General features: G+C 37.1%; 1 protein-coding gene across 1 annotated transcript in view; it reads right to left on the bottom strand.

The window, feature by feature from the left end:
* Positions 1–21,269, bottom strand: part of LOC105052955 (nuclear pore complex protein GP210) — a 53,491-nt gene extending 32,222 nt beyond the window's left edge. Inside the window, 15 exon segments of the mRNA XM_073244174.1 lie at positions 812–874; positions 996–1,115; positions 5,276–5,553; positions 5,769–5,892; positions 6,062–6,084; positions 6,087–6,671; positions 6,778–6,889; positions 9,052–9,200; positions 9,274–9,412; positions 9,579–9,758; positions 12,704–13,050; positions 14,543–14,759; positions 14,856–15,028; positions 17,439–17,704; positions 20,664–21,269. Of these exon segments, the coding sequence (XP_073100275.1) occupies positions 812–874; positions 996–1,115; positions 5,276–5,553; positions 5,769–5,892; positions 6,062–6,084; positions 6,087–6,671; positions 6,778–6,889; positions 9,052–9,200; positions 9,274–9,412; positions 9,579–9,758; positions 12,704–13,050; positions 14,543–14,759; positions 14,856–15,028; positions 17,439–17,704; positions 20,664–20,860 (2,973 nt within the window). The 5' untranslated portion in view covers positions 20,861–21,269.
* Between the last annotated feature and the right edge of the window lie 1,412 nt (positions 21,270–22,681).

Genomic DNA, 22,681 nt, shown 5'->3' with positions numbered 1-22,681 from the left:
AATTTTACTTCAAATTAGATTAATCTACTGGTAATAATGTTTTTTATTAAACTCAAGATAATAAAAAAGATAATTTACTAAAGTCATGTAAAGAATGAAGTTTTACAAAAACAAAAAAAGGGTTGTGGTTTTCTAAATTTGCAATAGTTAGGAAAGCTTGTTTTGTTTCTGCTTGCTCCTCTCAATGCATGTTATTTCAATGCTTTAAGCTCGACATAGAATAGGTTGTTGGTTTTCTAAATATAGAGTGGTTTGGGTCTTTGGGAAGAAATATTACTTTGTCGTTTGTGCTAGTTCTCCTCAATGCCTGCTGTTGCAATGCATGTTTTTTCTTGTTAATCAATCTGGTATACAGATACTTCTCATGGAGGAGAGATATTTTGTCCTCCTTGTAGGCTCTCTACTAGTAAGAAAAATTTGGACAGCAAATCTGCTTTTTACAACAACAAAAAGAGGAGAGAGAGAGAGAGAGAGAGAGAGGTGGGGATGGGTCACTTGAATTGCTCAAGGATTTCAAGAGTTAATATGTTTCAAAAAGTCCAAGAATTAAATTCCAATATCATGTCAAATTCTCAATCAAACTATGAGGGAGTACAGGGCTTTGATAAAAGGATATAAGGACTCTCATGTGAAGGAAACTTCTAGAACTCAGCAAAATGGAATTCTGTTTTAAAGATTTAAGTCCTAGTTTCCAATTTATTAGTTTTTATGGGTGCCCATAGGTTCTGGATCACAAAAGGTGCTTGTTCTTTATTTCTAATTTCTAAAGAAGTGAAAGATATGCAAGGATAAAGAATAAAGAGTTAAATACCTTTGCTTCGGGATCCAAAACTAATAAGACAAACTCTGGTACAACTCGCAAGGAAGAAACCAGCTGTAACATACCAACCAATGCCAATAAGAACCCCAAAGATTTTCAACAAAATAATAACCAAAAATTAGTATAGAAATCCAAGAGAATCTACCAAATTAAATTGCATGTATTTTCAGTATACCTGCAAATGGATGGCATCGGTGAGAACAGCTTCTGCTCTTTCTAGCCATGAAAATGCTTTTTCATAAAGATGACTGGCCATGGTTTCAGGAAAACCAACTACTGTAGCACGAACGGTACACTGGAAAGCATTCAAGATCTTAGTGAAATTTAGGGTTTGAACATCCAAATAAATTCATTATGATATCTAGGTGAGAAAAAAGCATGCCAATATAAGATGTGGATTTAAAAAAAGACTATAAGCCATAAAAAAAATTCCATATACATGCACGAGGACAAGAGAAATGACGACTGTTATTCAATAACTAGTAGTTTATGTGTATCTAACCTAATATTGTTAGTACATAAACCATGCCGATACACTCAATATAGCATTGAGAACGAAGAAACCTAGACAACAGCATGAGATATCATGGTTACTTCTTTAACTAAAACTCCTTTTAATAAGATTCACTCATTCAAGTAGATTTCCAGCATAAACTAATATGCATGTGTGGAAATCATATACTATCAAATAGTAGAATATGTATACATTGGATAAGAAATTGTTATTCATATTCATGCTCTACAATTTGAAGATTGCAAGTTGTACCAGATCATGTCTACTGACCAAATTAACACTGTTTATCCCCTATTAGTCCGAAAGACTTTTTCTCTGTATTTGTTCTTAAAGTGATTGGACAAAGTTTCTTATAAAATTTTGGAGTCCCTCAAGTTTAAAGTTGAAGATAAGATCATGGCTGTTAATAAATCCTTGTCTGCTAAATTATGTATCAACTAGTAATAGTCCCCCCAAAAAATGTATTGCATCAGCAAATGAATCTTTATGGACGTCCCACTTTGGCAAGGATTGATGTACCAGTTCAAATGTGCCTCATCTACAATTAATACAGGCCCGCAGGTTAGCAGCTAAATACCAGGCTGATATAGCTCTATCATGAATACCAACTAGTATCACCGTGTGCTGTTGTGCTGGTCTATATCAGTCTGGTACACACAATAGATGCAAACAGATAGCAATACAGGCTTCTAGACTGCTTTTTCTTTTCTCCACTCAAGTCCGACCATCCTAACCAGCCATGGGCTTTCCTTCCAAGGACAATCTGAAGCTCTTTCCCTTTATTTTTTTTAACTCACCGAGTGCTTATAGGCCTACTTTATATCCCATTTTCTTCCCTTTTCTTTAGGTTATGTGGAAAAAAAAATCAACTAAATCATCTGCTTAACATAAATTAGAATCCAAATGTTGAATTCTAAAAAGTTGTACCACGACAGCCAATAAAGTGCAACTCTGCTAGCAAAGTAGGTAGATGGATTTAGGAAAAATCTCAAAATGGTTCAGCTAATTCCATCAGTAATCATAGGTTAAATAAATTTGTTCCGCTGTCATATCAACATGGTTAACTCAGAAATGTTTAATACTATGATGCATACAGTTTATTTTTTATATATATAAAACAAATTATATTTACACACAGACAGACAGACATATATACATATATATATATGAGGATAAGATCAGATTAAACATTCAACGTACGTACATGAACCAAACAATTACTTCACAGGCATGCACCTCCCAAATGTTTTTACCTCTTTCATGAAATTCTTATGCACCAAGTGGTGTGACACGTGGCCACAAGTCATGGTCTATATCTGATGCAACATAGGGTGCAGCCGGTAGGTACTATCACCAGCTAGACCATGCCAAGCATTGCAGGAACTAGTGGATTTGTAGGCAAAGAGCTCTAGCATATGTCCGTATTTGTTTCTGTTAGGGATCGAGATTTGTTGTACTAGTTGGTATCACCGTTCGCCGAACCATCCTGAACTGAACAGTTTAAGCCGTGCTGAACCATACCAGCGGGAAGCCAGTCTAGTTTCAACGTATAAAATGGCACAGTGGCCGTCTTGGAGAGAGGGAGAAGAAAGAGAGGAAGAAGAGAAGAGGGGGGAGAAAAGGAAAGGAAGAGGAAAAGAGGCCGTCGGAGGCCACCGGAGGCCGGCGGAGGCCGTCCGAGCCCGCGCCATGGGCGTGAGGGCGGTCAAGGCCAGAGGAGGGCCTCCGCCCTCCTCCGATGCGAAATAGGGGTTCGCCCTTATTTCATCTTTTTTTTTTTTTTGCATTTTATCACACGAAGTCGGCAACCCTGTTGCCCACTTCACCATATTTTATTTTTTTTTCATTTCGATTGAAGTCGGCGATTGGATTGCCAACTTCAACCAAAATGAAAAAAATAAAATAAAATACGGCGAAATCGGCAACCCAGTTGCCAACTTCGTGCGATAAAACCCAAAAAAAAAATCATGAAACAAGGGCAAACCTTTGTTTTGCACTGGAGGAGGCAAAGGCCCTCTGGCCTCGGCTGCCCTCACGCCCCTCGGTGCAGGCTCAGACAGCCTCCAGCAGCCACGAAGGCCCTCTCTTCCTTTCTCTCTCCTTCTCTCCCCCCTCCTCCGCTTCCTCTCTTTCTTCTCCCTCTCCCCTTCTCTGCCCCGTCGGTTCAGCCCAGCACGGACCGGTATGGACCCGTAACGAACCTACCGCCAACCGACCGGCACGGCGTCCGGTTCCGATTCGGCGGTCCTTGGTCAGTATCACACCTACTATACTGGTAATACCAATACGCAATCTCATACCATATCAACACTTGGTATGCCTCATGTTTCCTACTGTACTGCATACCAACACTATAATAGAAGGGGACCAGACTACCAAACAGTGTCCGATACTGAGATGGTGAACCTTCCTAGGGATAATATTGAATTTTAGCCAGATTTCTATATTTATAGTAGAATAACTCTATCGTGTTTCCTTATTGTCGAGTCATATTTTGAGTATGATCCTGCATCAGGTTTAATGCCTGAATTGGGGGTAGGAATATGCATCTAATGCATGGTAAGGAGTGGCCTTTTGACATACCAATAGAACTTTTTTAGAGAATTTCCTATACCAAGAGAGGTTCTTCAATCCAGTTTACTTCTATTTGCGTGTTAATCTTGTGCAACCTCATTGATCAAATCGCCCCTTCTTCCTTTTCCCATTTGGACTAAATGACCAAGAAAGAATTTATTTGTTTCATTATTTCTCCTGCTATTAATAAAAATTGCATGATATCCCACCTTGATATTCAGAATCACTACATCATAGACATCTTTTACAGGGTGTCCATGGATTTGCCTTCAAGTTTTGGACTTAATGGGCTGCGTGCTGCACAGCCTACACTATGTTGGTTAGAAGGACCATTTATATTTAAAGCAATTCCTTCCACCAGGTTAAAAAATCTTGGCAATGTTTTACCATTTGTTGATTAGAAACACAGCTTCTATTCATCCAAAAAAGAGGCCTAAACGATTTCCTGTTTCCATTGATGATGACTTACATCATCATGAAAGGAGATGAATAATGGTTTAAAAATATATATTGAGTGCTGTCAACAATCAGGGTCACCTTCTAGAGGGTAAAGAATGCCCCATACCTAAAGACTATACCATCCAATGTAAATATACCCTTAATCTTCTTAGTGAGACATGAGGGCTTTGTTTCTTTCAAGGCCATCTTTACGTGAATGGAGTCCCAAATCATGCTAAGGTTGCTAATATTGAGATGAAATAAGCACTGCTTTGACCTATATGTTTCTGATAAATATAATATACACCACCCACAAGCACATAAATGCATAATGCACATGAATCAGATGGCGAATGTTAAAGAATGAAAATAATAACTCCGATGTAATGTTAGAGAACCAAAACAACATAGAAATTTAACATTTAAGGCAACCAACACACATCATGACCAGATGCAATTCAGGCATGCAACAGAAAATGGAATTGCAATAAATCCATGCAAGTTACAACACAAACACTATGTACCTTTGAGAAAAAGGAAAAGGATGAGACAACCTTTAGACAAATGCCATATATTGATAATCATAAATCAAACTGGAATAAGTGAACACTTTTAATCTGTGCAAGAAAAATCAAGGCTTGCCATGCCGATCAATACCATACCATACTGGACGTACTGCACCGTATTGATATCAAACCAATATGATGCCTCATACCGTCCCCACACTCGTATCATACCAAACCATGTACCAACATTGTAATAAATTGTACCAGTACAAGATCGGATACCAAGACGGTGAACCTTGAGCAAAATAAAGAACATCTAACGCATCCAGTTTTAAAAAGTATTCAATAAACTTTAACACGATATGGTAGATCAAAACTCAAATATTACTAACAGAAGTCAGAGTGACAATAATCAGAACTAACCACTCCTGATGCATTGTGTAAAACCAGAAACCTCTCCCAAGTGGCCTCAGATCTCTCAAAACTGTTAGTGTCACTCCAATGCGCCAAGTCTTTGCAACCACTCAGTTCCCACCTCAAGCAAAGAGATGATGAGTTTGCAAAAGCTCTTCTAGTCTTATGAATACCAACAGCTGCTAGACGTATGGTACATCCATTGGAGACTATAACAGGAGCAGTTCGGAGTCTTCCTGGACCACGATCAGCATTGCTTGCAGCCTCTATGGTATCAAGTGTATTTGCTGTTGGGGATGACACCGGTTAACAAAATCAGAAGTTAAAAAAAATAAATAGACTTTAATTACAATAAATTTTTGAATTCCATTAACAAAGAAACCACATGATGCTTATATTTAAGATGATCCACAGTTCCATACCATGCTTATTACCACTACTATTTATAGAACCATACTCAAAAGAACCATGTAATATACCATAAGGATAGAGAAAACCATACCAGCTTCATTAGCAAGGAGCACGATGGATGAAGGAAAGCTACAAATTACAGACAATTCCACTTTTGCTATAGCTGGCATGGGATGATCAGCACCAACCAAATTGCCACGTGAAAAGAGCAGTTTCTGTGCAGAAAAAGTAAATGGTCAAAAATTAAATCTTCTGGAAGTAAAGGTCAAAGATTATAAATCTTTCTGACAAAAGATTGTGAATAATAATTACAATTGGAACGGGAACTGCTCTTGAAAACAAACTGGAAAGAGATCATAGGATTTCCTTCTATCTAAAACTTACATAATTCCCCAATGATTGACAAAAATTTTGTACTGTCTCCCACCACTGGAGGATGCCTGCTGCACAATGACAGAATTGATTGCCGACGAATTTGGTTCACCAAGAATATTTACAGTTTCTACAAAATCAACCCCATGGTCCCATCTTTCAGGCCCTCCAAGTAACAGCACATCCATTCCTGATCCAGGAACAAGATACAGCTCATTCAGACTTGTACCATCCGAATCCTGGATCCCAGCAAATATTCTAGACAAATCAACCCAATAACCACCAAAGTGATTCCCATTTTGCGCCTGATAAACAACAAGTGGGTAATATGCGGCTATAGGTGAAGCTGCTTTTAGAATGATTGGTCCATCCAAGAACTGAAAAGAAGACTGTGATTCAGAGGACAGTGTTGCATGCAACATGGCTCGACCAGCACCAGAAGCATACAGATATGTCCATGCACAGGGGTAGCCATATAGTGGCTTAGAGCCCTCAGTGTGAGGCAGCATATCTGAAGTCCATGCCTTCCCTGTTTTATCAATTACTCTGAAGCATTCACCGGCAGAAAACACTTTCCACCTCACGAAAGAACTAAAAGCATCACATTTGTGAAAGTAGACACCTGCAAGACAGAAGATAAATCTATTAAGGAAAACAGGAAACATAGTTTACATAGAATAAACAATGAAAGAAATGGAACTACAAAGCTGTGGACAATTGTTAAGCACCAGTTGATGTTTTTAATGTCACAGCAGCTTGAATTTCAGTTCCTACAACCACCTCCACAGGAAAGATTGGCAGCATAACCATAGACGAAGGAACGGAAACTTCAATGACCACCTATGCATGTCAGGAAGAAAACAAAGTAAAGCATACAAAAGCAAAAGGAGTTCATTTCTTTCAAATATAATATGGACTGAATAATGCTAACACCTTTTTTTTTGAAAGGGGGGGTGTGGGGTGGATTCATTTACAACACATGGTAAGGGATAAATTGCCGAGCACAAGATCAAGTGTAATTCAGTTAGCATCTCAAAGGGACGGAACCACAAACTATGGTGAAGAGCATATGAGTTATCACAATCTGCAATAAGAACTAAAAACAAAGATCTTGAGCTGTATATTTGAAATTAGCTCAATTAGCAAAAAGCATGCACAAAAAATTCTTCAAGCAATACCAGAAAGCAGTAAAGAGACCAACATAAAGATTTTACCGATATTGTAACACTGAAAATCTTAACTTCCGTGATCAGAGTGAAAAGGATAGTATAAGTGCTAAAAATGGAGCCTGATAATAAGATCGATTAGATATGATGCCATCAACCGAAATCATGTCGTCTGCCAACACCATAGCTGTTGATGGCATGTTGTCAATAAAAATCCTCAACATATCCTGAAAGGTTGAAACTTATCATAATCAGGCCAAATAAATGGAGTAGAACCATTGTTTTATTGTTCTGGCACCACTGGAGAATTAGTAGTTATCCAGAATCAAACATTTTCATTAGCTACAGTGAGTTATGAGACTCCCTGTTTCTATCAATTCCAGTGAAGCTTCCTCCTTGATAATTTAATTTTCAAATCAATTAAAAAGATTTTCACATCCTCAATATCAAATTTATCATTTACATTCTATTTCGTGTTCCTTTTCTTCCCTCTTGTGCATTCCTCATTCTTCTTCCACTTAATTATTAGATTTTTCTATTATTTTCTTCCCGTTTTCTTATTATTTTTTCCTCCAATTTGTGCTTTACCTATTCCTCTTATTCTATTCTTCCTTCTACTATTTCTCACACTTTCTTAAAGCTTCCTTTTTTTATTTTGCTTTCAGTTTTGACTTGTTTCCCTTCTTTTTCATAATTTTTATTTCTGTGTTCTACACTCTTCTCCATAATATTCTTTATTCTCTTCAGTTTGTATTTCTCCTCCACATCCCGTTCAACCTACTTTTCTTTTCCTCTTCTCTTTTTTTCTGATTTTCCTTCAATGCTAGTCACAAGAATGAGTTTAGGAGAATATAAATACTTCCATCTCATTCCCCTTTCCTCAAGTGTTTGTTACATGTGTCTATTAATGTTATTAAAGCTAGAGAGCCCACACCACATCCTTTAGATATTAGCATGTGTTTATGCCTGTGTATCTCGCTATCTTTCAACTTCTCCTAAACCTCGAAAGCAACCGCCTTTTCTTTTATATGCTATCTTCATCCTTAGAGTGAGGATAAACAATGAAAAAGAATCAAATATTAGCTTTGTTATATGTATAGAATAACTGTGGTACATTATGAAAATTTAAATGTGCTGGAAGGGTGTGCTGTGGCATCAATCTAAGATCCCATATGGTATCAAACTATCAATGTTGAGTCATGTCAACATGGGTTCCCTAACATATGTTGATGTATCCAGGGATCACAGGCTTAAAAAGCACCAATAATTTAAAGTGCTTTTTCGAACAAAACCCATTTAGTTGACTTAAGTGCCAATAGCCACAGAGGACATTATAAGTCATGACTTACAGTCCTTAACACAATTATAGGGATAGGTTTTTCCTTCATCACTTCCAGAACCAGTACTATATGCTTTAGAAAGTAAAGTAAAACTATGAGAGATAATTTTCAAAACAAACCTAGGATACCTGTCAGCATCTGTAGACTCCAAACTAGAGAATTAGTGATGACAGATTACACGCAGTGTGTCTAAATGCTGCTCCAAAACAGAATATCCAAAAAAATTGTTATGAGAATAACTGTGGAGCTCTGTAAGACACATGATTATCTTTTTGCACATGTCAACAATCAGATAAGATTCAAAATATTATTAAGGTATGACTTCTCAAAAAAATCCCATGATCAACCGAAGTTTCACTTCATCTAGAAACAACTCTGGTTTCCTTTAGTGACAAGATACAATTAAACAATGAGCATAAAGGACAAAAGTCAATCAAAAATTTTAAGTACGATATGCTTTTAGTAGACAACAGATTTCATAGAAATATGTATATACCTCATCATAATTCATTGAATCAAAAACTGAAACCACCCTAATTATGACTTGACCAGGCCTTTTTGCCTTCACAGCACCAGAAGCAGATATTGAAACAGTTGCCTTGTCAGAAGAAGACCATTTATAATCTTGCAATGTTTTGCCACAACCTATAGAAGATGGTGAAAATCAATAACTATTACAGAACAGATCAATTGTAGCATAACGTAAAAGAGTATTAACCTCCAGTTGCCTTTAGTTGAGCTTCCTGATAGACCCCAGGAGCCCAAGGAAGGTGAATAATTTGGAAGTACTCATTGTCTTCACCAAAAATGAACTTGACTTTGTTGCAAACATTAACTTCTTGGACAACTTTGAGAACCTATAAAGGGATCAAGAAGCTATCAAATATAGACAATACTATAAAGCTTTTACAAGCACAACCTTCACCAACCTTACAACCACCAGAAGGCAATAATGCTTTCAGAACTCAGAAATAGGCATCATCCTAAGAAAGCAATAAAAAAAGCAAGCAAAGAGAAGATTACCTCGGCCATTTCTGAATTTCCTCTCTCATAAGTTAGAGAAGCAGTCAGATATCCTCGCCCAGGAGAAACTGGTTTGAGCAATCTAGAATTTTGCCAGTTGTATTTAATAGCTACATCTTTCGACACAGAGAATAAATCCCAGTATCTAAGAGTATCGCTTTCCAACTTAAGATCATTGTTCTGAAACATAACAAGTTAAAAGCAATCAGGAAAATGAGGTGGCTAAACAAATAGTCAAAAAATTAAAAAAATTGGCAAACACCGCTGCATCATAAAATTTCAGCAGGTGCATATGACCAGCAAATGCATGATAGATAATGCCAACCCTGGATATAGAATAAGTTTGGTTCATTTTTAGAAACATCTATAGTGGCATATTAACGAAATTTTACAGTAGCATTCTCCTGAGGATTTTGTTCTAGAAGGTTTGCTATTGGGTGGGTGAGATATCGCTAATCAAAAGAAGCACTAGAATGAGCAGCCTGTTCAGAGTGTGGAGTCCAAATAGTGATTTGAAGTGATAATGTTGATGCTGTTTGCATATTCTCATTAACTGATGTTGTTTAAGATCTGTTTGCAAGTGGTTATAAGGCAGAGTATCAAATGATGTGAAAAAAGTTAGGAGACAGGATTCTGGAAGCAAAATTCAAGTGGCATCTTGGTTGTGTAAACTCTAAAGCAAGGGTGTGCCGAGTTAGATTAATGTAGGTTTTAGGCTTTAATTTCAGAAACCAAATGGTTTCAAATTTCAATTCAGTGTATAATAATGTTATGGCCCTAATGATCCAGCAGTAGACACACAATCCAACATAAGTAAGATGGGTGCATCATAGGGACTAGGGACGTTTTGGCATTTATAGAGTGCTGCTATGGAACCACCTTTGATTTGTATGTGCAGCTTTGAGACCTAGAATTCATGAACCTGATTTGGTTCAGTTAATTCACTTGGAATAAATTGATGGTATTCTAGAACACAGCAAGGCTTGCTTTTCTCATAGTTATGGAAAGAATTCACCTAGCACAAAAATAAATCATAATTTAACTTGGACATGAGGTCTATGCCTAACCTGTAAATGATAGAATCTTGACATCAAAATGTTGATATCATGGGAAGTGGATAAATTGAGTCTTCTATGTATGTTCATCATGGAATGAAAGTTGAAATTCAATTAAATCAATAATATACTTTCAGGTTTTACCTACCAACAATATACAGTCAACAAGGTTAATACCTTCAAGTGTTCCTTTGAAAAAATTAAAAAACAATATTTAGAGAGGGTAATTAATAAATAGAGGTCATCTCACTAAGAAGTAGACAAGCATTGCTGATTTAGGTTAATGCAATCATAAGCAAAGCTCACAAAAAATATGCACGATATCAACTCTAAAGGAAACAATGCCACAACATGGTAAGTTCAACCTTCATCTGTAAAAAATTATAAAAAAAAAAAAAATCCACATTAATACCTTTCTTACCCTGATTACCAGTCAAAGAATTTTCATGTCAACATTCACATGAAAGCTTGAAGTATAAAGGAAAGTCAGGATTCCATACCAGCTCCTTCAAAATACCACTAAAAAGGAAGTTGCAGAAAGATCTCAGAGACAAATCCCTTAGCCTCGCATCTAGAAGTTCCTAAATGTCATCCCACCTTATCAAACTTGACAGAAGTCAACAGTGCTAAGAGCTTCTGCACATCTTCAATATTCCAACTCGCAAAGATAAGGTGCCCATCCATGCTATACTCCAATGGCATCACCGTATCAGCTGGGTATGAAACATAATGCCAATGCTTGAGAAGAGGTCTTCTGAAAGTGAGACATCAAGAGCCACCATTTCCCTTCACCATGGCCATTTGATTTCCAAGAAAAATCAAAGTAGACAACTCCCTGTATCATAAGTCAACCAATATTTGTCCTCTCCCTACTTGGAAGCTTACTTCAATCTTATGCAAATTGATCCTTTCAAGTATCTCTATATAATCAACAAAGCTTCAATTTCCTCCAAGTTACAGTTACCACCCCTTTCTAAGAGTTCATAGCTAAACATGTACTACCAAAACCCCACTTCCCCTAACTTTGATCTCCACAAACACTTGACAAGCAACATCCCATCATCCCATAGCTTCCTATTAACTTTAATCCCACGCCTAAATTGCACCAAGTTTCACCAGATAAGTACCATTGAATATTTTCACATCCTTCTCCTTTTTGTTTGCCTTATTTTCTTCCTTTTTTTCCCTAATTTCTGATCCTTTCTCATCTCTTGTCTCTTCTGTTTTGCCCTCTCTCATTATGGAAGTTCATAATTTAAAGCTTCTTCCATCTTTGCAAGTCTGCATTGGCCCTGACCAGCCCATACTGGCATTGTATCGACTTGAAGCAGCGTCAGCCGCCAGTTAACCAATAAATTGACCTGAATGATTCAGTCAAATGTTCGTACAACTGGCTACTCCACTGGACACATCCCATATCAGTTTATGGGCAAAATTTTAATGCCTTGAGCGAGTGAGTGAGTGCACATGATTATATGATCACTTATCCATTTCATTTTGCACTGTCGAAAAATATTAAGCTATGATTATTCCACTTTCATGGGAAGTTTAATAACAAAAGAGGTCCTCATGTTCATATGTCATGCCAAGAGTGCTAGCAACACATGGCCACACACAGTTTTCAGAAAAAAACAGCCAACTAAATCCACATTTTGTTTCAAAACACAAAAAAGAACATATTTCAATGGTTATAATCAAACACACTTAGGAATATTGCTATGCAATTTTCAATACAATAATTATATTGCTAATAAACCAGTTATGAAATCTAAAAAATTTAGAAAAACAATATGAATATCGAGGTGGTCAAAATGTAATCATTGATGTCACATTATACAGGTCATAATGCTTATAATATTTACATTATATCACTCGATGACTACTTTTCAGTAAAGACTGAGAATCTATGTAAACTTTTGAGTTCATAATTTACTAAATTTATCTCTTAGACACAAAAAGGAAGGTCCATATTCCTGAGCTCAAGTTATTGTAAAGATTAAAGCTCATATTATACACCATAGAGATACTGATGAAATTGAGCTGAACCTGGAGTCAGATCCTAGAGCATACCTCTGTGATGTGTATTTGATTTCCATCAGGTCCCCCGGCAAAAACTTTTATGTCAATGATGTATTCTTGGCCTGGAAAAACATACCAAACAACCGAGGAAGGAATGGGTGCTGCCCCATCAAGAGGAGCAGAAGCATTGGTCACAGGCACCATGTATAGACACAGTTTATCTGGGGTGACAACATGAAAAGATGATATCTGCACATGATCAGAGACTCTAGAGTCCTCGACAATGATATTTGTGATTCCAAGATTCAAGGCATGAGCAATCCCCATCATACTGTCCACCCGAGCCACTGAAGAGTTTGTGACATACCATCGATGATGCGGAGATGGTAATTCAATCACTACAAAAAACAACAATTTAGTAAAATTAAAAAAAAAAAATTGAGCTGAAACCAAAAGATTTGTAAGAAATAAGATGTTAAAACCTCATCATAAAAGTAACATGATCAATTTACTTACAATTTCTAACCAACCCTTTCTACCCACCAAAGAATTTTATATATGCCAGAACAAATCGCCATTAGTAATGAACTATGATACTGCATAAATTATATCTCACTATCAACACATAATAAATCTTGACAAATAAACTTTACTAAAGAGAATGCACCATAATATCTCCAAAGAACTAAATATGCAGCCCGCTATCCACATATGTAGATCTAAACATAACTACAAGAACAGAGAATGAGCTTGAACACAGCATTTTGGTCATGTTCAAGGATCTTAATTTGCCATCAGTTCTTCAAGAAGGCCAATCCCATAATGTGGCAATCATGTACTTTTATCCAAAACCAAAAGAGACTGATATAGAAGCAAAAGGTGAATTTGTCCAAGTACCAAATGTTTAAACATCCAGCATCAACTTTACCATTTCATCCAGAATAAAATAGATCCCCTATAAATGGAATAAAATTAACATAGTGAATTGAGCAAATAGGCATCAATAACATCAAGAAGCTCTTCAAGATTCCACAAGAAACTATCAATAACTCATGTTTGCATAAATTTAACCCTATCAATTGGTTTTGATTGGATTTAGCCAACCAAGACACATACATTTAAGCATAACCCAACCAACCCTCCAAAACTAAGTTTGGCTTTTGAATTAGTTGCAAATTTTAGAATGTCGGTTTATAAGGGACCATGAAAGTAACAATTCATCATACAAGTTAAAGTAACAAAGTGAGAATCGAAAAGCTGTAACACAAGCAGGATCAAAGCAAAGGTAGAGCATTTATAGTCAGAAGTTCCGTCAACTTATTTTCATATATGAGCTGTATTCATTTGCATGCCTTTATCTTAGTTTCATGATCATAAAAAAGTAAGAACAGAAAGGGGACTAGGGAAAGAATATTGTTTACAGAATTCAAATTCATAGGGTGCTTATTGCTTAAGAAACGTCCATACAACACATACAAAACCAGTATTATACTTATACAACTTTACCATGAATCATGTGCTTCACTAGTAGGGCAACTAATCTTCGTTTCACAACAATTTATTTCTACAATATATTGAAGAATGACATTATGAAAAACAAAGTCAAAATATGACAAACTGTATATCGTTCAATATACTGTTATATAGCATAATGATTAAAATTTTGATGTTCATGTCTGGATATATGCCTAGGTACGTTCCTACTCTCATGTGTTCTGACATTTTCTACATTAGCTAACTGCACTATTAATGTAGAAAACGTTTTCAATATAAATAAATTAAACATTCACATTCTCTAATGTTGCAAGTATACATTGATGAAGAACAAATAAGAAAAAAAAAATACAACTGAATTTTACTTTATTGTACTGAAAAAAAGTGACAAAAAACCTTGAGCAGCATTCAGACGAATCACCCTCAGACTGTAGTATATCAGAGCACCAACAGTGACAAAGACAGGTGATGGAGGATCTAGTGACATAGCTTCAGCAACAGTTAAAACAATTGTATCCATCACATGCTCAAGTTTTGGTTCAAGCAACTGGGCACTAACAACCTCATGGCCAATTCCAATTCCTTTCACAACATACAAATCTGAACCTACGTTCTGCAGTGAATCGCAAATGCAAAAGATCAATTATTCAAGAAACCAAAAAAAAGAAAAAAATTGAGTATCTGATGATAATAATTAGCTCCGACATACTCTGTCTTCAAGCTCTATTTGTGTACGTAGATCACCACAGAAACCACCACAGTCACTTAGTGGTGTTTCCTTTAATGGAACATGAACAAGATAATGGCTGTTATCATCTTCAAAAGCTTTTGGAACAAGTTTCCACAGAAACTGTAATCCTACCAGTGATGAAAACACATTTTCTGCAAGTATAAGACACAAGTCAAGAAAAGCCAACAACCTAGCAACATTGATCCTCATAAGATCCCATTAGATGAAAATGAAGAGATACAAGATTAATAATCCTACCAGTATAAATTAGCAATGCACCAAGATAAAATGATAGGCCTCTTTTGCATAGATAGAATAGCCTTTCAATGCAAAAAGAACATTATGGACAATAATCACATCCGATGTACTACTGAAATCAAGATTTGCCGTATCGGTCAGTATCATACTGTACCAGGCATATCATACCGTAAGGGTATGCAGTCTCGTACCATATCGATACTCAGTATGTCTCGCCGTCTCATACCATACTGCATACCAACACTGTAATAATATGTACTAGTATGGGGTCCAGTACCGAGACGATAAACCCTGATTGAAATTTTATCCTTAACTGAATGATTTTCCTAAATGGAGAAAAAAGGAAATCAGTTGTAATTAATTATAAACATACACTAATATGCTAATTACTTGTACACTTAAATACAAGAGTGCACCTGTACTGTTTAACTTTCTGGCCCCTTTACATTTGATCTATATATAACATAACCAGTCTCGCTCCAGGATTTAGTTTATCTTTTGTGCAGTTTCAAAGTAAGAGGCAATCAAAGAGCCTATATTTCTTCCATACTGCTCTAATTTTTTTTTCCTAATGCATGAAATGGGCAACATCCATGTAAAGGAGAAGAAAAATTTGTTGAAGAATCTCCCCTTTAATTCTCTACTCAGCTCCTGTTCCAAAACTGCCCAACTAATCCATTAGCTTGTTGTCCTCTCCACTGAAATGCACAAAAATTGGAAAAAAAGAAATCACCTTTACATAAGAGTTCTATGTCGATGACCATATTCCTGCTGTGCCGAAGTGGTTACTCACTGGCACTAAAATCATCAATTAATTACTAACAGCTATATTCCGAAAGTCTTAGAATCACTCTTAAAGTTTCTTTGCTTCATGCCTTTGTTGAAATAGCATTTTTTGAGTAGAGATTTTTAGTTTCAGCCCAACAAGGTGATCTCTAACATTTCTCAAAAAACAGAGGAATCTCTAATAATCGAGCTGGTGAAATCCTTCACAATTTTTCTTCCTGAATTGACTGTCAGTGATTGATCACTGAGTGTCATATTCCAAAATCGTGCCTTGAGGATCCTTCTCTTAGAGTCCCTTTGACTCCATCTCTTATTTCTGCCACCTTTGTTAAAATAGCACGCTCTTAGTAGCACATGTTAGCTTATAAGTATTCTACAGTGATCTCTAATGATCCAAACTGTGGCAATGTCACCACCTTCTTCCATGCAAGATCCACCACAATTAATTTCAACAATATCCAGCACAGTCACCATCCAGGACCAAGCATAATCCCCTCCATTCTTGGAATCAATTCCCTCGCAGCCTTAGATTGGCTCTTTTTGACAAATTCCTTGCAGCAATGGGCAATTGATTAGTCACCTTGGAATATACAGGAATATTTGAACAAATTCATGGCTTGTTTATCTACTGATTTATCAAACTGAATAAGCATCCACTATAATCTAAAAACACAAATAAAAATTTACTGTTTTTTATTCTGCAGATCCCTAGGTCGAGCCCAAAATACGTTGTCTCGATACCGAGCCCTATACTGGTGCAACCCTATCACTACGTTGGCATGCTCGGTACAAAGGCCAGTTTGGCATACCAAATGTCGGTACATCCCCGTACCATGTACCAATACCAAACCAGTATAATATGGTATGCCCGTACCATAGTTTGATATGCCTGTGCCATCTGGTTCGGTATAGTAGGCATCCCATGGTCAAGCCAAACTTTTAAAGCAGGGCAATATTAAAAACATCCATTTAACGGATTTTCAATCAAGAATTTTCCATGCAATGGCAGCTTTGACCTTTCAATTTTGTTCCAACCTATGCTTTTGCAGAGTGTACCTTTGTGACTGACAACCATGTGCTATTTTAACAAGAAAAAAAAATCCAATTCTCCTCAACACATTTTTGCCATCCTATATCCATCATTAAATTATTGAATCTCTTTTCTATAAACTTCATAACTCTTATGGTATGACCAATGTACTTATTTTCTTTAGCAGTAATATTCAAGCAAATCATCATACAGGTAAGCATACACATATGCTAGTGTTGGAGGGAAGTTTTTATGAGAGCTCAAGGTAGCAGTTTTAGTGTGACCTAGCCTCTAGCCTTGTGAAACTCATAGTACATAAATCACGTGGGCATGTCAAGATTATGGATTTCCTTCCCAATTAACAGTGTATGTAAGCTTTTGTAAGTTCTCTCTTGCTCTCCACCTTAATCTCCTCCTGACATGAAATATTTGTTAACAGATGTGACTAAAATTACTAAAAAAGATATGAACAATAAATTATATGATACCTTCATCATCAAAGGCGCGAATACGCAGTGTGGCAAGTTCATCTAGGTCAATTTTAATAGCATGATGGAATATCTGGATTCGGGATATTTCATCAATAAAAACTTTACAGCGAATTGTGATTCCACTATGGAGATCAGTAGCATAAACTGCAGTCTCCTTTCTACCATTATAAGGGGCAATCGATATCAATCGAGCACTTGTTGAGCACCTACTACTGACATTATACTCAGGCTGCACAGATAAAATATCATGATGATCCCATGACCTGCAAAGAGGAAAGGATTCATCATTACTTGTGAAAAGAGCTGAAGAACTGGAAGAAGCATATGCTACATTTATTCATTTAATATGCGCATCCTCATATCTTGTCATTTAAAAACCACCATACAAGTTCATGTTCAGTCAAGGGCTTGGTTATAACATGAATACAAGATGCTAACTTATTAGCAACATTGTTATGTAGGAACAGATCCACAATTTTGATAATTCTCATAGAAATATAATTCTAGAAAATCAAATCAGTTTCTTGTATAAGGTAAACCAAGTTTAAGAATTTAAGAAAACCATTTAAATTTAAGAATTTGCATAAACCAGGTGTTTAAGATTTACACAGTCAGTTAACTGTGCTTATAAGGAACAACGCAATGTATGCTTGACATATACAGCATTCAAAATTCATCTAGCCTACAATCATTTTAGAGCTCCTTTTTCTGATTTGCCTTGATTACATATATTATAATCAGATGCCTCATTGTCCTTGGATACCCAATAAATAACCAGAATTGGAAAGACGAACTAGCTAGTGTTTCAATTGATAAACCACGAGTTTAAGTTTTATCAAAGGACTAGCCTCCTAACAATCCCTTGAGATACTAGAAAGAAAAAGCAAGCAAGTTGGCAGCCATTTTTTTCACACCACAGGCACAGCTAGCAATGTTCTGTGAATGATACAGAAACAGATAAAGAAGAATCTCATCAAGAACAAGGAACAAACCAACCATTAAAAGGAACCTGAAAAGAACCCAGTAAAGGATTATATTCTGAGGCCTTTGCAGGATATCAACTGGACTCATGCAAGAAAAGAGAATAGCAGATTCCCTCCCTTTCTTCTGCTTAGAACTGTGAGTTTATCTATTTCTTAGACTTCTAGATATGGAAAACATTTGACACACCCGATTTCCATGACTCAAAGTTGACACCCCTTACTGACATGATGAGGCTTGTATGCACTCACCATTGCATGAAAAAAGAGGGTCCATGCATCATCTAAAGTGGGTACAATCCCTCATTATCACTGCAATAACAACAAAAAGAGAGAGCAAAGTAAGAAATGAGAACAAGGAAGAGTGGTCTTTTTCTTCTAGAAAAAGATAAAAATGACAGTGAAAAAAGAGATAGAGAAACGTGTGGAGTCCAGAAGAAAGACGAGTAGTTTATTTCTGGAACAAGACAGATAATAGTGGCATCAAGATGAACTTAACCCACGACCCATGTGAACTAAGGATACTATAGCACAAGAACTTTTGGGAATATTCTCAAATTCTCATTGTTTTGCAAAATCTTTCAAGATATTCGTACATATTCAAGATTACAAAAGACATTGCCACACTGCTAGTATTCAAAAACATTCTATATCCATTATTATAACAATGAAACAATCGTAAGACAAGACTCTCTCTCTCTCTCTCATAGTTACAATTGAATAGGCAATAACAGTTGTGCACCATTTTTTTATATTGCTCGGATCCATGAGTCATGCCTAAATCAAGAATAGACAATTCTAGCCCTGCACTGGTCCAAGCAATCAACCCTAGCCAGAGAAGATCCAAGCCAAGCTAAAAGCCCAAAGATGAAAGGCCAGATCAAAGGCTAAATTTCAAGGGTCCAAATTTTGAATACTTTTAAGAGGAGGACCTAATGTTGGGTGATTAGAATTTAAGCCTACAGCGTAATGACCAGATGACCATTTTTGCTTCTATTTCAATTTGGAAGGGCTTGAGAAACTAAACACTGTTTGAGATCTCAAGCCTACAGCGTAATGACCATTTTTGCTTCTATTTCAATTTGGAAGGGCTTGAGAAACTAAACACTGTTTGAGATCTCTTTGTAATTGTTGACTAAGTGGTATTTTTAAGCTGATTACTTCTTAGCAATGATTTTCCAAAAAAATACAGAGATTGAGCAAGTAGTTTCACATTGTTCTGGCAAGATATAGATTAATAAAATTTTAACATGGTTCTTTTTCTGTAGAGTTCTGTTATCATCAATTACAACTGAAACTGGAAAAAATATATAACTCAACCAGATGGTGAAAAATTTTACAAGGATCACAAGGCAGAGGCAAGGGTAGGACAGGGTCGAGAATGAAACACACCATTACAGAATAGTGAGGCAAAGTCCATCAAGCTGGTTTAGTAACATGCATTTGGTGAATGACTATTTAACCAATTTTTTGCTTTTATCTGAAAATAAAGGAAAGAAAAACTAAGTACTATTTGAGATCTCATTATAATAGTTAACCAAAATTCACTTAAGTTCATAATTTCTTAGTAACAATTTTTTTCTAAAAAGGTATGGAGATTGATGAAGGAACATGCAGCAGATTTATAAATTTTATAATACCGTTCTTAGCGATCTATATACTTATCAAATGCAAGCAACACGCCTCGCAACCACCCCCGCCCCAAAGAATGGGCAATGCAATGCCATGGCCAAGTGCGCGAAAGATATGTGAAACAGATGTGCGGCCGAACTAGAAGAAGCGACGTTAGCAGCTTAAGACCAAACCATCGCAAAATAGTGATGGCTCAAGGAAAACCAGCTGCGGGCCCAGCCAACAAAACGTTTTGGCAGAAAACCTAAAAAGAACTCGGTAAGGAGATCAAAAGAACTGATTCGAGAAATTTCTTTGACTACACATTTAGGCCTCGAACTCGCAACTGGAAAGGAAGATCGAATAAGACTTACAGTTCATGGTTATTCGAGTTGTAAAAAAAAAAAAAAAAAATATAAGTGAATATATTCCGTACTGCAGCAAATTATTTCCGGAAAAAAAACATAAAAAATAAGGGTAACAAATTTAAGAAAATACAAATTTCATCCCACCAAAAAAAAAATCCAATAAAACGTGGAACACAAAGACGGTGACGATGGTGACAGCATTGGAGGTATTAAGATTCAAGAAAACCGTGGGGAAAAAACTAGTATCAACAAAAGAAGTGTACCAAGAAAAGCAGCCGTCGCTTCCTTGAAGGCGGTACCCGACGGGGTTAGTCATGCGGGGAGGCAACAGCACGTTCAAATCCGCTATGTGGGGCCCCGACACCTCCCGCGCCACCAACGGTGGAAGCGACGCCAAAGCCGCCGCCGCCACCACCACCGCCAGCACTGCGGCACCTCCTGCCGCCACCGGGAATCCCATTTTCTCCGCCCACTCGCTCGGTCGCAGAGATGAAGAAGCGGACGCGAGATTGAAAAAGATGGGGAAAAAAGAAAAGAAGAAAACCCTAGCAGCGAGAGCGAGTGCTCAGGAGTGAAGAGAGTGGCGAGTAGGGAAGCTCGCTAGTGATATTTATATATGGAAAAACATTTGAGACCTAAAGAAGAGTCGAGAGAGAGAGAGAGAGAGAGAGAGCGTGGACAGTGGAGTGAGAAATCGCGGGAAAGTGATGAGCGGGTGGGGCGTAGCGACGCAACGGAGGAGGAGAGCGTGAGGGGTGATGACCGACCAACGTTCTCTCAGAGCGACTGGGACTAAGAAATTGGGCGCGCCGACCACTTATGGTGGTCGTCCACCTGGTCCGGTGCAGTCAACACGAGCAGCTGTGGCGGATTTCAGTGCTTTCTCGAATTTATTTCTATTTTGTAAGGATAGGATGGAGAAAAGTTTAAGCGTTAGCTAGCAGATGGAGGATTAAACTATACCATAAATTTAAACACGGTTGCTTTACCAGATTAACAAATCGTTATATTCGTAACGTGCATGTGCGATGCACTTGACCAGCAATGGGAAGAGAGTGGGGGAGGAGATTATGTGGAGTAATTATGTATTATTGCCTAAACAAATCTGGTTATTACTAAGGCTGCAAATGGGTCGGGTTGACCCTGATTCATCCAGTCCTATCTGCTTAGATCCAATCCAACTCATTTTAAAAGATCCATCGGGTCGGATCAAGTTTTAAAATTGAATCCGTTCGATATTTTGATCGAATCTGGATTTACTAAATTAAAACCGATTTGATCCGATCCATCTGAATTTAATATTAATCCAATATGTAAATTATAAGCAAATAGAGTGGATTAGAATTCTAAATACTATTATAGTATCATTATTTTTTATATAGTTTTATCAATTTGATGTGACATTTTGAGAAATTATTGTAAGTTAATAGTAAAGCAAATAATATTTATTTTCTTTTGTCATAAACTTCGTATATGTTGGTTTATCATATGAACGAACCCGGCTAGAATTTGGGACCGAGTTGAATCTAAACTTTTAGATCGAGACCAGATTATATATGGACCGACCCAAATGATCAATAGGAGGACTTTTTATCATGGATTCGGTCCATCCAATCCAATTTTCAATTGGTGGGTTGGATCTAACATTAAATTCGATCAAAAAATCGATCGGATCGAGATCACTCATGATCCAATCTGACCCCGACCCAATCCATTTGCACCCTTAGTCATTACCTTCAGAAAATCTATCACACCTATTGTTACCGTGTGCCATGATCCAAATAGATAAAACTTCTAAAATATGGGAACATGTCCTCCCTAAAATCTTCGGGGAAAATCATAGATTTTTTTTTAAAGAAAATGGTGACATTACATGCTATATGTCGACTTGCAATAAATATGCATTTCATTGAGATCATTAGCACTCTATCGAGAGCAGGTCGACTCAAGGGTAAACCACCAAATCCTTGCTTTAGATCCCACTTGCTTTAGGCCCCACTAGTGCCTGTAGCCATCTGTCTCCACTGCGTCCACCCACAAAAGATAAACGATGCCCGGAGGTAGAAACTAAATCGTACTATAGGCCACAGATTAACGAAAGCATGCGTGAGGTGACGAAGCAACGACCTGATCATAGCTCTCCCTCACGACCCGAGCTTGATGAGAAGTCCTCGACGTCATCTCCCCAAGAGTGAGCTGGCGAGGGGCTGCGCTGTCGCTCTCATACTATTGTGGGTGGTTGATTTTCTATTCCGGTGAATCTCCATCCAAACCTCATCCA

Source organism: Elaeis guineensis, chromosome 10 (genome assembly GCF_000442705.2).
Source record: "Elaeis guineensis isolate ETL-2024a chromosome 10, EG11, whole genome shotgun sequence".
Classification (NCBI taxonomy): Eukaryota; Viridiplantae; Streptophyta; class Magnoliopsida; order Arecales; family Arecaceae; genus Elaeis; species Elaeis guineensis.
This window is presented reverse-complemented; position numbering and strand designations above follow the sequence as displayed.